This window comes from Talpa europaea (genome assembly GCF_964194135.1).
Source record: "Talpa europaea genome assembly, chromosome: 6".
In the NCBI taxonomy this organism is placed as follows: domain Eukaryota; kingdom Metazoa; phylum Chordata; class Mammalia; order Eulipotyphla; family Talpidae; genus Talpa; species Talpa europaea.
The window spans coordinates 130,891,556-130,905,342 of NC_140072.1; the positions used below are offsets into that span (position 1 = coordinate 130,891,556).

General features: G+C 51.9%; 1 protein-coding gene across 2 annotated transcripts in view; it reads right to left on the bottom strand.

Annotated features, from left to right (window-relative positions):
* Positions 1–13,787, bottom strand: part of STK24 (serine/threonine kinase 24) — a gene marked incomplete at both ends in the record, with an annotated part of 69,802 nt that overhangs the window by 12,316 nt on the left and 43,699 nt on the right. The window contains one exon of one of the 2 annotated variants that reach the window (XM_084235498.1): positions 4,775–4,831. The exons of the other annotated variant lie outside the window; for it this stretch is intronic. Within the exon in view, the coding sequence (XP_084091624.1) occupies positions 4,775–4,831 (57 nt within the window). The remainder of the gene's footprint in view (positions 1–4,774; positions 4,832–13,787) is intronic. 2 annotated transcript variants of the gene reach the window in all.

Below are 13,787 nucleotides of genomic sequence, written 5' to 3' on the forward strand. Positions count from 1 at the left end.
CACGCAAGCTTTCCCCACAGCCACCCCTTGTGAGCAGTGCGAGAAGGGGGCCTTCTGGCTTAGAGGACTATGGCATCGTCCAAAATCTTCCTAAAATAAATTCAGAGCGCACCTCATCTCAGGGTGCCTTCTGGCCCTACTCCCCCAAATCCACTCCTCTGCCTTCCTCTGTACTGGGGAGGCTCAGCCTGGTCCACCGCCACCATCTGGAGGCCGCAGCCGCCGGCCCCTGAAGCAGCTCGCCTGGTGGAGACGTCAGCTCGCGCCCACGGAACGTGAGCAGGGACACAGCTTCCTGGCAGGTGAGGACAATGACTGAAAAGATGGGAGGCTGGGGCGACAGGCGGAGCAGGCAGCCACCTCCAGTGCTAGGCCCAGGTGACCCTGTGGGCCACAGAGCACCGGCCCCACAAACAGGACAAAAGTGCATTCCTGCCTCAGGTGCAGACACACCTGGGACCACCGCAGTGGCAGCTTCACCTCGATGTTCAAGAAAATGCGGCCCCGCCTTAAAAACCACGTTGTAGATTCATTTGGAAGCTTGTCAGATGTTCTGCCTGAGTCCAGGACTGCTAAGCCTGGTTGGTCCTTATCACATTCCACAGTGGTCCCTGAGACTCTCTGGCAACCCTCAATGAGACCTTCCAGTTGGATAAACTACTTAAGTCCCAGGCCCTGCGCTGCAAACGCTAACTCCCCAGGGCCAGAAAGCACCTGATGCGTAGCAGACAGCATGAGCCAGCATCCTCTGCATGAGGTGTGAATCCAGCCAAAGTTTATCGCATTCAAAGCATTCAAGTAAGTCTGCACGCATGCTACCTTAGCATTCTTGAGTTTGGCACCCCCAAAAGGTAGACCTGGAGAAATTACAGGTGTTCAAACTGTATTCCAGAGAACCCAGTGTCTCCTCAGAGTGGCCTTGGGGGTCCTGCATGCAATTTCATTTCAATGTATTCATTAATTTTCTTTCAAACTAAAAAAAAAAAGGTGCATGTTGAATATAAAATATGCCTATTTTACACTAATTTTTGTGGCTGTGAACAACCAAGTTATCTATTCTTCATACTAAATCTCATGGGTTACAGCACCAACTGCAGTTAGAGGTATCCTTTGCATTATTTAACTTTATATATTTTAATAAGTCAATATGGCCAATGTTACTTCATACATAACCCATATGAAAAGAATTCTTGAGCTATTTCACATACTTTTCTTTTTGGTATTAAGACTTTAAAACCTGGTGTGCCATCTATGCATGGCAAATACTTGTTCTGTATTTAGACTTCATAAAATTAAAACAGATCAACATACTTGAAAGACTAGATCGACATAACCAAACTGTTGCAAACCAACCTAAAATTTTTGCTAACTGAATCACACAGGTTAATTTTTTAATACATGATACACATGTAAGTTAAGTGAAATTAAATAAAATCGACAATTGTTTCCACTCTCCCTGTCCACAAATGGCTTAAGCCCAGCTCTGACTTATTTTTGTTGCAACTGTGATTTCTTTTTTGAGAGCGGACTGGTTTATGACATAAGACATTATAATTTGTAAGTTTAAGTACATTATAATTTGCTAGCTGTATATCCCACAATGTGATCACCCCCAAAATTCTAGTTTCTATCTATCCCCTTATAATTGACCACCTTTACCCATTTCACTGGTCAGCCCCCAGCCCCTCAATTGCATTTTTTGGAAGTCAAAAAGGAAACATCCCCAGCAAAGAGAAGTGGGGGCTGCCAGGACACTCCCCCTCCCAAGGGTCGGGCGTCCAGCCAGCTACGGGATGCCTGCGCCCAGAAGGCAGAGCTAGAAGGGCATCCATGCCACTGTGTCTCGGTCATTCACAAAAAGCAAATCTGGGCTAATTCCAAAATTGAAGGATTAAAACTTTCCTGTCGTGTCCCTCATTCTGTCTGATTTTCATGGGGCCCCGTATTTTTTTCATGTTATGAAACAGAAAGTCCAGAATTCCGATCAGATTTAGATCCCTAATCCTGGGACATAGTCACACCTCTCTGAGGCTACCTTGCATGTGTAAAGTGTGTGTGTGTGTGTGTGGTGGGGGGGGGGGCGGGGGTGACAGACTCTCAGGTATCTCCAGATCAGACTCTAAGTACTGCAGGCGCCTCAGGAGGGTTCGGCAGTGAGGGCATGAGAAAGGACGGGACACCAGGCAGTTCGCCAGCTACATCCTGTACAACTCTGCCCTCCCAGGTGGACATCCAGGCATCCTACCTCTATCCACACCCCACCTGCAGCCTACCGCCATGTGAGCTCAATTTCAGGTGAGGGACAGCGGCCACCTTCCCATCCCATCGAAGGTGTCCTCTGACTCAGTGGGAAGAATCTCACAGCCTTCGTAGAAGACGTGACCCCACAGGGTAGGGTGAAACGGCATGAGCTCTGTGATCAGGAACGGGGCAGGGCATGGGGTAGAGAGAGCGCTGCTATCACCGAGAAGACTGAAAGCTTGGAGAATTCTCATTTCTCTTACAGACCAAATATTTGGTCCATAAATTCAGAGGTTGGAATCCTAACGCTCAAGAGGATGGTGTCAGGACGTGGAGCCTTTAGGAAGCAACTGAGTCCTGAGGGCTGGAGGTCCAGCGAGCAGAGGTTGGAACGTGTGCTGGGTCCTCGGCTCTCCCTCACACAAGGAAACAAGGCCACCATCTACCAACAGGAACCTCGCCAGACCCGCCAGCAACTTGACCTTGGACTTCCCAGCTCCCAGAACTGTGAGAATCAATGTCTGTGGCGGAAGTCACCCGCCTATGCTATTTTGTTACAGCAGCTCCAGGGGACGAAGACAATTACTGAGTGTGTAGAGAGAAATGTGAATCTAGAGAGAAGAAAGTGAAGAAATGAGCATGGTGAGATGTCGGGGAGGGCTCACTCCCTGAACAAGACACCCCAACCTTTTCCCTCCAGCCGGGGGCTGTCACATATGGACCTGTTAGCTACACCCACAGTGAATTTTAGCTTAACAGGGAGACAGTCCATAGAGCCAGGTAGAATTTTCCAAGGAAATGCCCCGAGTCTGTGTTATTCAGCAACATGGTATTGAATTTTCATGTCACAACACCTTGATTTTTAAAATCTTTTATAAACATATGATAGACACTGAAAATCATCTCAATAGCCTCCAACACTCAAAAAGAATACTTGGATCCCATTATTTAAGCTTGCCCTTTCCTGGATGGCTGGGGGAAGCCAGCAGTGTGGGGTCAGGGGAGGTCACAGGCTTTGCAGCTGCTAGAGAATAGGTCCAAGGTCCAGCAGGCCCGGACACCTCACTGCTGGGTGGTCTCCACACACGCAGGGGCTAAACGAGGGGGTCAGCGATTCCCAAGCAGGGTCGGCGGGTTCTCGCCCAGGAGCTACTGATGCGGAGGCGGCTTGCTGGCACTCACACTGTATGGTTTTTTGTTTGTTTGTTGTTGTTTTTTTTTTTAAGTGGTGAGTTCTAAACTTCTTTCCAAGTGTAATGTCTAAAAATTCAAAGTCCCACGGACAGCGATCAGCAAATAAATTACATTGCCGTGGCAGTAAGAAAGAACAAACTAAGGTATTCAGAGACGAGCGCTGCGGCTCTGAGGGACCCACGGCCAGAGAGGACGGCTCCCGCGAACCACTTTATGCCACAAATGAAATTCACTTAGGATAACAGTAAATCTAATTTCACAAAATGAGACCATTTTCTACACTCCTGTGGTATTTCCCAAAAGGAAAAAAAAAATTAGATGCTTGTAATGTGTATACTTATGGGAAGGAAGCTAATCTAGTCAGAAAGCGTATCCAGCTGTTCTGCTGCTGCTTCATTTTAATAGAATTGTTTATACCACATTAATTTTTTTTTTCCTGGGCATTTCCTTTTTGAACACCAATCTGACCCACTGCTTTTACAGCTTATGACAGAAAGACATTTTTTTTTTTAAAGTGGGCACCCACAGCCTTTCAGAGATACGTGCAGACTTAGCAGCCTACCTTCCAGAACACCCGCCACCTCTTCCGTCACTGCGAGCAAGTCTCAGTGACCAGCACCTGTGTTGACACAACCCCTGCACGTGGCCTCTTCCACTCCGGCTGCCGGGGCAGTGGAAGTGCCAGCCCTACATCCTGACAACTCCCCACAAGCAGGACCCCCTGACCATGAAGATGGAGGGCGGGCCCGTCTGGGAAATCACCTCCCACCTGGAGTCCAGGCCGTAGGCTGGGCAGGAAAGTGCCGATTCAGCTGAGCTCACAGATGACAGCGGCCACCCCATCCTGGCTCGCAGGCCCTGGCTATGGGCCTTCCTCAGAGAGGCTGCCCCGCTGCGGGGCCTGACCGCTGCTTGTGACCCCAACTACACTCACACCCCTCACCTGTCTCTGGGAGCCGCCATCAAAATCTGAAGTTTAAAAATTCTAACTGTAAATGGAAATACTGTAAATATATTTTACAAGCTGAGTGACCATGGGAAATATATACAATGACGGGACAACAGCTTAACAAAGCCAGCTGGGGAGAACAGGCTGAGCGCTCCCAGGTCAGATGGGGACGGACTCGCTGGTCTCCATGGAACAACAAAGGTGTTCTCAGCAGCAGACCTGCAGTTCTCAACACTCCGGCAAGCCGAAATACTCTTACAAGGGAGAGCTCAGCCCCTTTTTCATGCAACTTAAGAGGAAAGAGAAACGGATAAACACAGAATTATCTTTAACACCAAAACTGACTGAGAAGAGCTTTGGTGCAGGGCAGGCATGCAAAGTAATACTTACCAGGTCCAGTGCAGAGCCGCCACCAAGATATTCCATTATTATCCATAATTTAGTATCCTGCAAAAAGAAAAGGAAATTATATTCAAAGCAAACAAAACCAGAAAAAAAATTCCTCTTTTAATAATCCAAGGGTGGTTTTCATATTATTTTGAAACTAGATTTTGAAAGTACGTGTCAGCAGGAAAGTGCATCTGGATTGTTCTGCGCAGGAAACCACGCCGTGTTGGCGGCCTGGCCAAGGTCCCTGCATCAAAGCGCTTGGGCTCCAGATCTACTCAACCAGCACCTCTAACAGGGCCCAGGGGACCTTGGGAACCAGTGTCCCAGCCTAGGCCAGCAGCGGCCATACACAGCCTGTCCTGGGCCTGGTCAGCGGAGGTGCCTGCAGCCACAGGGACAGGTCAGTAGCCATCCTGGGGCCACAGCTGTGAGGGTCACCATTCCACCCACCCCTCTGAGCAGAGGGCGGGCAATGACGCTCCAGACACCCCAAAGGCCTCCGCACTCTCTTCAGGGGGTTTCCAGAAAAATGAGTCCAGCTAAAGCCTCGTGTCTGTGTCTGCTCAGTCCCACCTCACAAACTGCATTCAGTGCCCTTGTGACAACCTCTCCCGTCTCTTATGAGGCCACTCAGCACCTCTGACTTCCAGAGTTCACTTTTTAAATACATTCCTCACGGAAAGCCGGCCAGCAAGCCGACGCTGCCCAGGCCGATGCCCACACGGAGTGCAGGGCCACAGCAGGGGACCGGCCAGGCCAGACTCCTGACAGCCTGATGGACCGGAAGTTACTTCCTCTCAAAGTAACTGGGTGTCTGACGGGCCTGGCCACAGGAAACAAGCAAGGGGACAACTCGTGAGGGGGTGACCCTTCAGTAACGCAGTGGTGGGTCACTAGCAAAGGGTGGGGGAACCATTGGTAACGGAGGTGGCTGGCAATGGACAGTGACCCAGTGGCAGATAATCATCGACAATATAACCAATGCCGTCTGGAGCCCAAAGCCACGCCCGCTGGGAAACATGGAATTACATATTTAACTGGTAAGCTGGGGGTGCCGACAGGCCTGTCCTGATTCTCAGCAGAGCCAGTCTGGGGATTGCCCTGAAACGTCACCTGAAGACTGGCACTGATTCGCAGGGAGACACCTGAGGCCCAGATTCCTCTCATCCATAGCGAGATGGTAATAATCTCTGGGCTTCTACAACTCACAGGTCAATTGCCTATAAAATGGGATAATGAACGCGAAAGCACTCTGCGAAGTTCCGCTGGAGGCACCAACACAAGCAGCAGGCAATGAGCTTCATCAGCATCATCACCCAGACATGCCTTAGAATCACATGGTAAAGCCCAATAGCCCAATTAACAGGTGAAACAGCACTACCCTGCATGGGGGTTTCTGAGCAAAATAAACTCTGCACAAGACCCTGCGAGCCTGAGGGGAGGCTGCCGAGGTGGGTGAGGGCACACAGGTCAAACAACAGTAAGCTGTTTCCATTCTTCTGCTATCAGTGAAGAACCTCACACGCGTGCCTTTCGGGGAGCTGCTGGAGCAAAGCCGTGGGCACGAGCAGGCAAAGTGCTGCCTGGCACAGAGCGAGTCTATTGAGAGACACCTGCACAGACCACAGGAGAGCAACGAGGTTCACTTTCCAGAGCAAAAGGTCCCTTGTATATATGGCTTTCTGATGCAATTACTTTGGAGTGGGGTCGGTGTTATGTAAACGACTAATATTTCCTCCATCCTAAATTCTTCTGCTCTAAGCTTCTGTCAAGGTAAGCGCTGCCTCACCTCTGTACTGCCTGCAGGTCTCCATCCTATTACCCAAGAGGCATCGACAAGGCACAAGATTTTATTAAAGCAACTTGGGGTCATAGACATTCGTGCAAATCTAGTTTTTATAAACCCCAGAAATGTGACTGCAAATCTGAGGCTTCCAAAAGGGGAAGGTCAGGGAAGGGGAGCAATGTGGAGAGGGGTTCCAAGGGATTGTGGGTGCCTCTGTGGTAACAGACATCTCAGGGTGTGTACTTTTACCCCTAAATCATACATAGTGTTATAAAAGCAATGTTACCACAATGACAAAACACACACACACAAACGGTTTTTAAAGCAAAGATGCCTTTCTGCTACGAGGGTGTGCATGAGCACAGGTGTGCAGCCTGCCTCGCTCCAGCTCTGTGGCCCTCAGCAGTGCCGCGGGCACGTTCAGCCTCAGTTTCCTTCTGTGCACCGGGTCAGCGGGCATGCCAGGCAGTCGGTGCCATGAACTTTGGCTGCTATGACTACAGTCTCTGCAGAGTGTCCCCCGTTTGCAGCCCACTGAGAGGCATGCTGATTTGCAAATTCAGCAACACAAAGAACATTATGACAGGGAAGATCCTCAAACAGCAAATGGAAAAAAACCACAGTATCTTTTAAGATAGTAAATTTTAAAATCTAGAATGAAAAAGACAATGCCTTTGTAAAGTATGAATTAAAATGTACTCTAGAAAGAACAAGAACTACAAGCAGAAAAGGATGAAGATAGATCAATGAGTCTCCCCCCCAAAAAAAAAATTAAAGGAAGGGGGAGATGAGAAGGGAGGGGGAAAGAAATCAAAAGATTTACCAGTTCTGAGAGAAGAGCATATTCTAGCAACTACTTTTTGTGTATTTTTATTGAAGTAACAACCCAGTATATGGGAACCCAGGTTACAACCCAGTATATGATTTAGGGATATAGGTTCACATCTCTCCAATTGCTTGTGACTACACCCCCCCCCCCACACACACACACACAAGCACCCATCAGCCCCTCCCAACTCTCCCCCATGCCACAGCCTCAGTGCTAACTTTCAGCCACTTCATTCATCTTTAGCCCATGCAGGTCTGCTCCAGATGCACAGTTAGGAGTTCACATTTTCAGGGGCTGCTTTGTTTTCATTTTCTGTTCCTTTGTTTTCCTGTATCCCATATGCAAGTGAAATCGGCATTTTCTTTCTCCTTATGACTTAATTTGCTTAGCATCACGCCCTCCGCCTCTACTGATGTTGTCACAAACGGCAAGATCTCATGTTTTCCACAGCTCAGTAACACTCCACTGTGTACACGGACCACGTCTCCCCCACCCACTCAGTCCTTGGGCACTAGGGTTGTTTCTGGAGCCTGGACACTGCTGCAGTGAAGACTGGAGTGCAGACACTCCCTCAGATCAGTGTTTTTTTTCATTCTTCAGGTTGATACCAAGGAGGGGAGAACAGCCGGGAATTTCAGGAGCCCTGCTCTGGAGGGCCCCCCCAGCCCTACATTCCGGGGGAGCGAGGCACCATGTGCTCCTTCTGAGGAGCATCTTGGAAAGTCCCTTCCTTCAGAAGCCTGTTGCCCTGAAGCTAAATTCCACCTACAACAATAAAAGCATGAAGAGGAACCCGCCACCCACGCTTGAAGCACGGTGTTTGTCTGGCTGGTGACGCTGCAGGTCGCCTTACAATGCTCAGGGCGCCTCTGCAGTTTGTGCAAAATGCAGTGCAGTCTGCTCTCTGTCGGCCCACCCTCCTCGGACGTGTGTCCTCTCATGCCTGCATGTGTGTGCTTCAATGACCAAGTCCCCCGGGGGATGCGGAGAGCTCCTCTCTTGATTCGGCACAAATTTGGCACAAGCCAATAATAAATCTGTTAATGGAAAAAAGTTTCTATGCTAAAAGTTGGTTGAAACTCAGATGAATAAAATTCTCTTTAACATGCCCAGGGTGGTAGAGGATTTCTCTCTCCTCCCTTGCATCGATCTTCACTTCAGACCACCCATCAGTCTCCTGACCTGGAGTCAGGAGTAGGTCTGGGCCCTGACCTAGCACCAACCCCAACGACGTGCTCTCTCCTCCAGCGCCCGGGCTCTCTGGCACCCCCGTGAAGATCTCCGTGGTCAGGAAACAGCAAGTCAGAAATGTCACGACATTCATTACGGAGGCTAAACCCTCGGCCCAAGAGATGAGAGGAGACACATCCGAGGATGGGCAGGCTGACAGCTGCATTTTGCAAAAAGTGCAGAGGCGCCCGGAGCACTGTAAGGCGACCTGCAGCTTCACCAACCAGACAAACACTGTGCTTCAGCGCGTGGGTGGCGGCTCCTCTTCATGCTTCTATTGTCGGAGGTGGAAGGTAGCTTCGGGGCAACAGACTTCCGAAGGATGGGGCTTTCCAAGATGCTCGTGAGGACTCTCCCTGTGCACTAGGGAAATGCTTCTATTTGAACTCTCTGCCTCTCTTCCTTCCGTCCGTTTGGCCACTTTGCTAACCTTGACCTTCCGCAGTTCTAGTCTAGAGTGAACCGTCTGATGCCCGCACACGCTCTCATTTACCTGAGGTCTCTTAATGAAGAGCTTCTGAAAACAGCTGCGCTACACTTGGATTAGACATGCAAACCCGGGGCAGCCCTGGGTGCCGAGGTCAGGCCCAGGCCTGGGTGGGCAGCCCTGGCTTTGCTTCTGCCTCGTGAGAAAGACTCTGGCGTGGGATATAAGACCACACGCGAGAGCCCGACTCCCACCCCGTGGCACCTGACTGCTCAGTCGGGCACCTGGAGAACCGCAGGCAGCCGCAGCCGTGACGACGTCCCGCCACCACAGAGACGCGGCGAAAGGCCTGGTTCTCGTCATCGGACTCGGGAGCAGAGGTCTCGACCCGCACGCCTGAAGGGGACACTGTGCTACACAAGCTAGTGGTCTGGAAAGAGCTCCCCGCTCCCCCCCCCCCCCGGGAAGAGTCTTCTCATCAATTGTACATCCAGCGGTTCATTACATAATTGACATTTACTATGTCACAAGTTTTTTTACCCCCTAGAAAAGGGCTCCGACACTCGGAAGTTTCGAAGAGGGAGCAAGGGCACAGTCCTCCCCAAGGACACCGCCGCGCGGAGCTGCGCCGACAGTGTGCACGTGCAGGCCCGCGCGGGGCCTCGGGAACTGCAAACAGCAGCCGACACCTGACGCTACAGGTAACGGCTGCCAGAAAACAGAATTGAGCTGCTTTATGGGGAAGTAAAATATTTAGCCTCATCGGAATTTTAATTCATTTCAACTTTCTGGCTAGAAAGACACGAGCTGGAGCGGCCACCCGCCTCCAGGGACTTTCTTCAATTACACTAGGACAGTGTGTTCGAGAGAGACAGGAATCCACAGTCCCCATGCGAGGAAACATTTCAAAGCACGTCTTTTATATAATCTTTGGCTGTGAGCCTGCGATGTTTTTCCCATGATCGATTGCGAAATAAAATGCATTCCCTTGTGATTTCAAAGCAAGATCTGCTGGCGGGGATCTCTAGATCACCCCGAAGAAAAGTAAGTAGCTTTGCTTCCACCCAGGGTCCCCCCAGCAGCCTGACCATACGAGCTCAGGGTATTGTTTCTGCTTTTCCCAGAAACATGGGGACAGACACTTGCGGACTAAAAACCACTCCCAGAGAACACAGATGTGCTTCTCCCCGTCCCAGAAGCCGCAGCTGCTCCCGGCCAATGCAGAAGGCAGCCGATGGCTTCCAAACGCCTCGGGAAGCCCAGCAGGGCGGCTGCCGCTGCGTGGGCGCCTGCGGGGGGAGACTCTGCTATCCCACCCAGGAGCCCATTGGGCTGCGTGGCTGAGCAGATGAGGCCCATTAAGGCCGGGAACTGACAAGTCTGCTGCTGCAAGGACTGCAAGACCTTCTCTCTGCAAGGAAACCTGGAGTCAAGGATGACCTCTCAGCCTGGACCAGGCAACAAAAGCAGAAGAGAGAACTGTTCAAATCCTAACTTAAATCACGAGAATAAAGGCATATGTTTATTGCTCAGAGAAAGGAAATTCTCGTGGAAGAAAGAGAAGTCACCTACACCTGCACTGCCAGACAGAAGGCACAGGGACAAAACCCCACCCTCCGCCCCCATCAAGGGAGGGGATGAGGCTGTGCTTCCCTCTGGGTGGGGATCCATAACTTGACCAATGTGGTGGCTGTTCTGGAACAATACTGTGCCCCCCGCCCGCCCGCCCACCCCCAAATAAAAACCCAACTCACAAACATCTGGGAAATCCTCAAGGAGGAGGTCTCAAGGGCTGTGCATCTGATCCTGTTTATTAAAATATGCAAGAACTTCCTCTGCGTTAAGTGGGACCCAGTCCAAGTCCATTTTCTTGTGAGTAGATTAAATGAAGCCAACAAATAGCAAGAAATAGAAATAAGCAGCATGGAAGTAAGACAGATGTGTGGAAGTATCTTTAAAATCAACTGCGTTTACAACAGCCAGCCGAAAACCTAAGAAAACAGCCCAGAGAAATCACAAACGGATGCAGGATGCACAGGTCATCTGGTTTCCCAGCACCCGAGTCTCTGCCCCTCCAAGTTTCCACATCCTCAAAGTCCCACAAGGTTAGGCCCTGAGCTTCTACAAGCTACGGCATCGTCTGGAGCCTCCCGACTGCACTGGCAGACGGGCAAAGGCCTCTGGGAGCACGGGGAGCCCTCTCCTGCATGCTCTGCTCTCAGCACCCTTGCTCCCAGCAGTCTGGCGGTCCCTGGCTTCCCCCTCAGACTCTGCTCGAAAACCACCTCCCCTGTGGGGCTGTGCTCCGGGGACAGTTCATGGGCTCCCTTCTGGTCCCATGAGGACCATCAACAAAATTCATAAAGCACATCATCCTTGCTTCCCGCTCCCACCAGGTGGATGATGCGGCAAGACACCCGGGACTTTCTGTCCTCTTAACTTCCCAGGCCACAAAACACAGTGGGGACCCCACAGAAATCCACACGGGAGAGGTAGAAGCCTCGCAGCACACACCTCCACTGCCACACCCCAGCCAAAGTGCAGAAGAGCTTTGAGGTGCAGGGAGAGCCCCAGCACACCACCAGGGCCTGCGGCCACAGCCCTGAGATTCCACAGAACCCCAAGCCCCTGGCCCTCACCCCGCCTGCCGGCTTGCCCGACTTTGGCAGACAGGAGAGCAGGCGGCATTCCCTGTCCCAGGAGAAGTGGGGACTGAGATGTAGAGACCAGCTGGCACCGGGGTGGCCCGAGAACACCACAAACGTTTATTGTTATCACTGTCTTTATTGGTAGATTCTAATAATTATGAATATTAGATAAAAAAGCTGCTGCCACTGGGCAGGTTCAAGGACAGGGTGGAGCTGGGTGACTCTGCTCCCCCTAGCATCAGCTCCATCCTCAATCCCAAGAGCCATGCAGAGGGTGCTGACCGAGTCCAGCCCCCCTGGTGGGCAGCATGGCTCAGCAGCAGGCCGGAGCACTGAGCGGCGGGCATGGGGTGAAGGGCAGAGGGCCACCTCGCCACCGCCCCCCTCCCGGGATCAAGGGCCGCAGCACCCACGATCCCAGGCCCGGGAGCCACAGAGACGGCATGTGGCACAGGAGGATGGGCCAGGACCCCACGGGCAGCGGCAGTGAAGGACAGCAGAGGCACCCCAGACAGCCCCTGGAGGAGAATGTTCTGGTAACTCTGTCTCCAAGAAACCAGAGATCATTTCATGAGGGCCTGAAACAGGGTTCCCTTGAAAACAGCTTCAGAAAAGCCCCAATGTTCTCAGCCTGTTCCTGCTGACAAAGCACAAACGAATCTCAGAGCCCCGCTGCCTTTGCCCAAGGGGCCCTGCCCCTCCTGGGGGGCTTAAATCTGGCCTGGCTTTATCCACAATCAGGCTGCAGTCCGCAGCCCTGGAGGGGCAGGGCAGCTGTAGTTCAGCCCCCACCCTTCAGTCCCTGACCTGGATCAAACCCGCGCTTTCTAACCACCCTGCACAGGGGCGCTTCTGGGGCACCAAGGGCCAGCTCATCTCATCGGAGCACCGACGGCTTTGGGAAGCTGACGGTGAGGTTCTCAGGAACACTCCCATGGAGTGAGGTCCCCACACCTGCGTGAGTGGATCTGAGGCCCGTGGGGGCCAGGACAGGCACTGAGGTTTGAACCTAGGCAGCAGGCAAACGCTCGCACTGGGTGAGCATGGGAAGGAGGAGCAGGAAACGCGGGCCGACCAGCCGACCACGGGCAGCAGCCACAGTAAAGAGTGGAGGCCAGAGACTCGGGAAAGTTGTCCTGGTCCCCAGACCAGAAGGCAGGAGCCCCTCCAGCCTGCCCACGGCCACACTCCTCAGGGCCCCCACAGGGCCTAACCCAGAATGTTTATTAATACTAATATTCAATGGTTCATGAAATGAAGAAATATCAAATCACACTGACCTGGGGCATGAGGAACCTTGGGAATAACCTTGAGGAGGATTCTGAGAAACACTGAAGGAAAGATTTCAGGGTGACATGGTATGAATCACAACGCCCTTGGGCCCCCACGATCCTCATCCCGGGGCTTCACCTGCCGAGGCTGCTGCTCCTGTACCCGCGCTGACATCACTGTCTGCAGGAGCAGGACCTGCAGGGCCCTCCCGGCTCCTTTGCCCTCCACCCCACAGCATCTCTCTGAAACTATGTACTGAAACGGAAAAGGTTTTAAAACTCGAACATGCTATTTCAGTAATTGCCTCTCATTTAATGCTTCATGGTCCTCTGTCAATTTATCCAGTTTTAGAAACAAACACTTTTAGGAATGCTTTTCAAGAGACAGCAACGCAGCAGGAGACGCGCAGAAAGCGAGCCTGCAGTGGGAACTTGGCGTCTCCAGACGCAGGTGCTTAGCCCGCTGACGTCACTTTCCCAGCAGTGCTGGCTGGAGAAGCCACTTCATGAGGGACCACCGGGGACTTGGCGGTAGGACTGAAGAGAACCATTAGAGAGAGAGAGCAGGGTCCCTGATGAAACACCTTGGGGAAACGCTGCGTATTAAACCTCCCTTTGAGACCCAACAGCGCTGAGAACACAGACACCTGCTGACCCCAACATGTCCACACTCACTTCATCAGCTCACACCTACCAGTGTCTTCATCAGCGAGAGCCCCTCAGAAACGGGACCTCAGCTCAGACCGACCTCCGGCGCCGTCCATCAGCTCACCAGCCTGAGACCCTCCATGGGACAGATCCCTCCCACCCCATGGGGAAGGA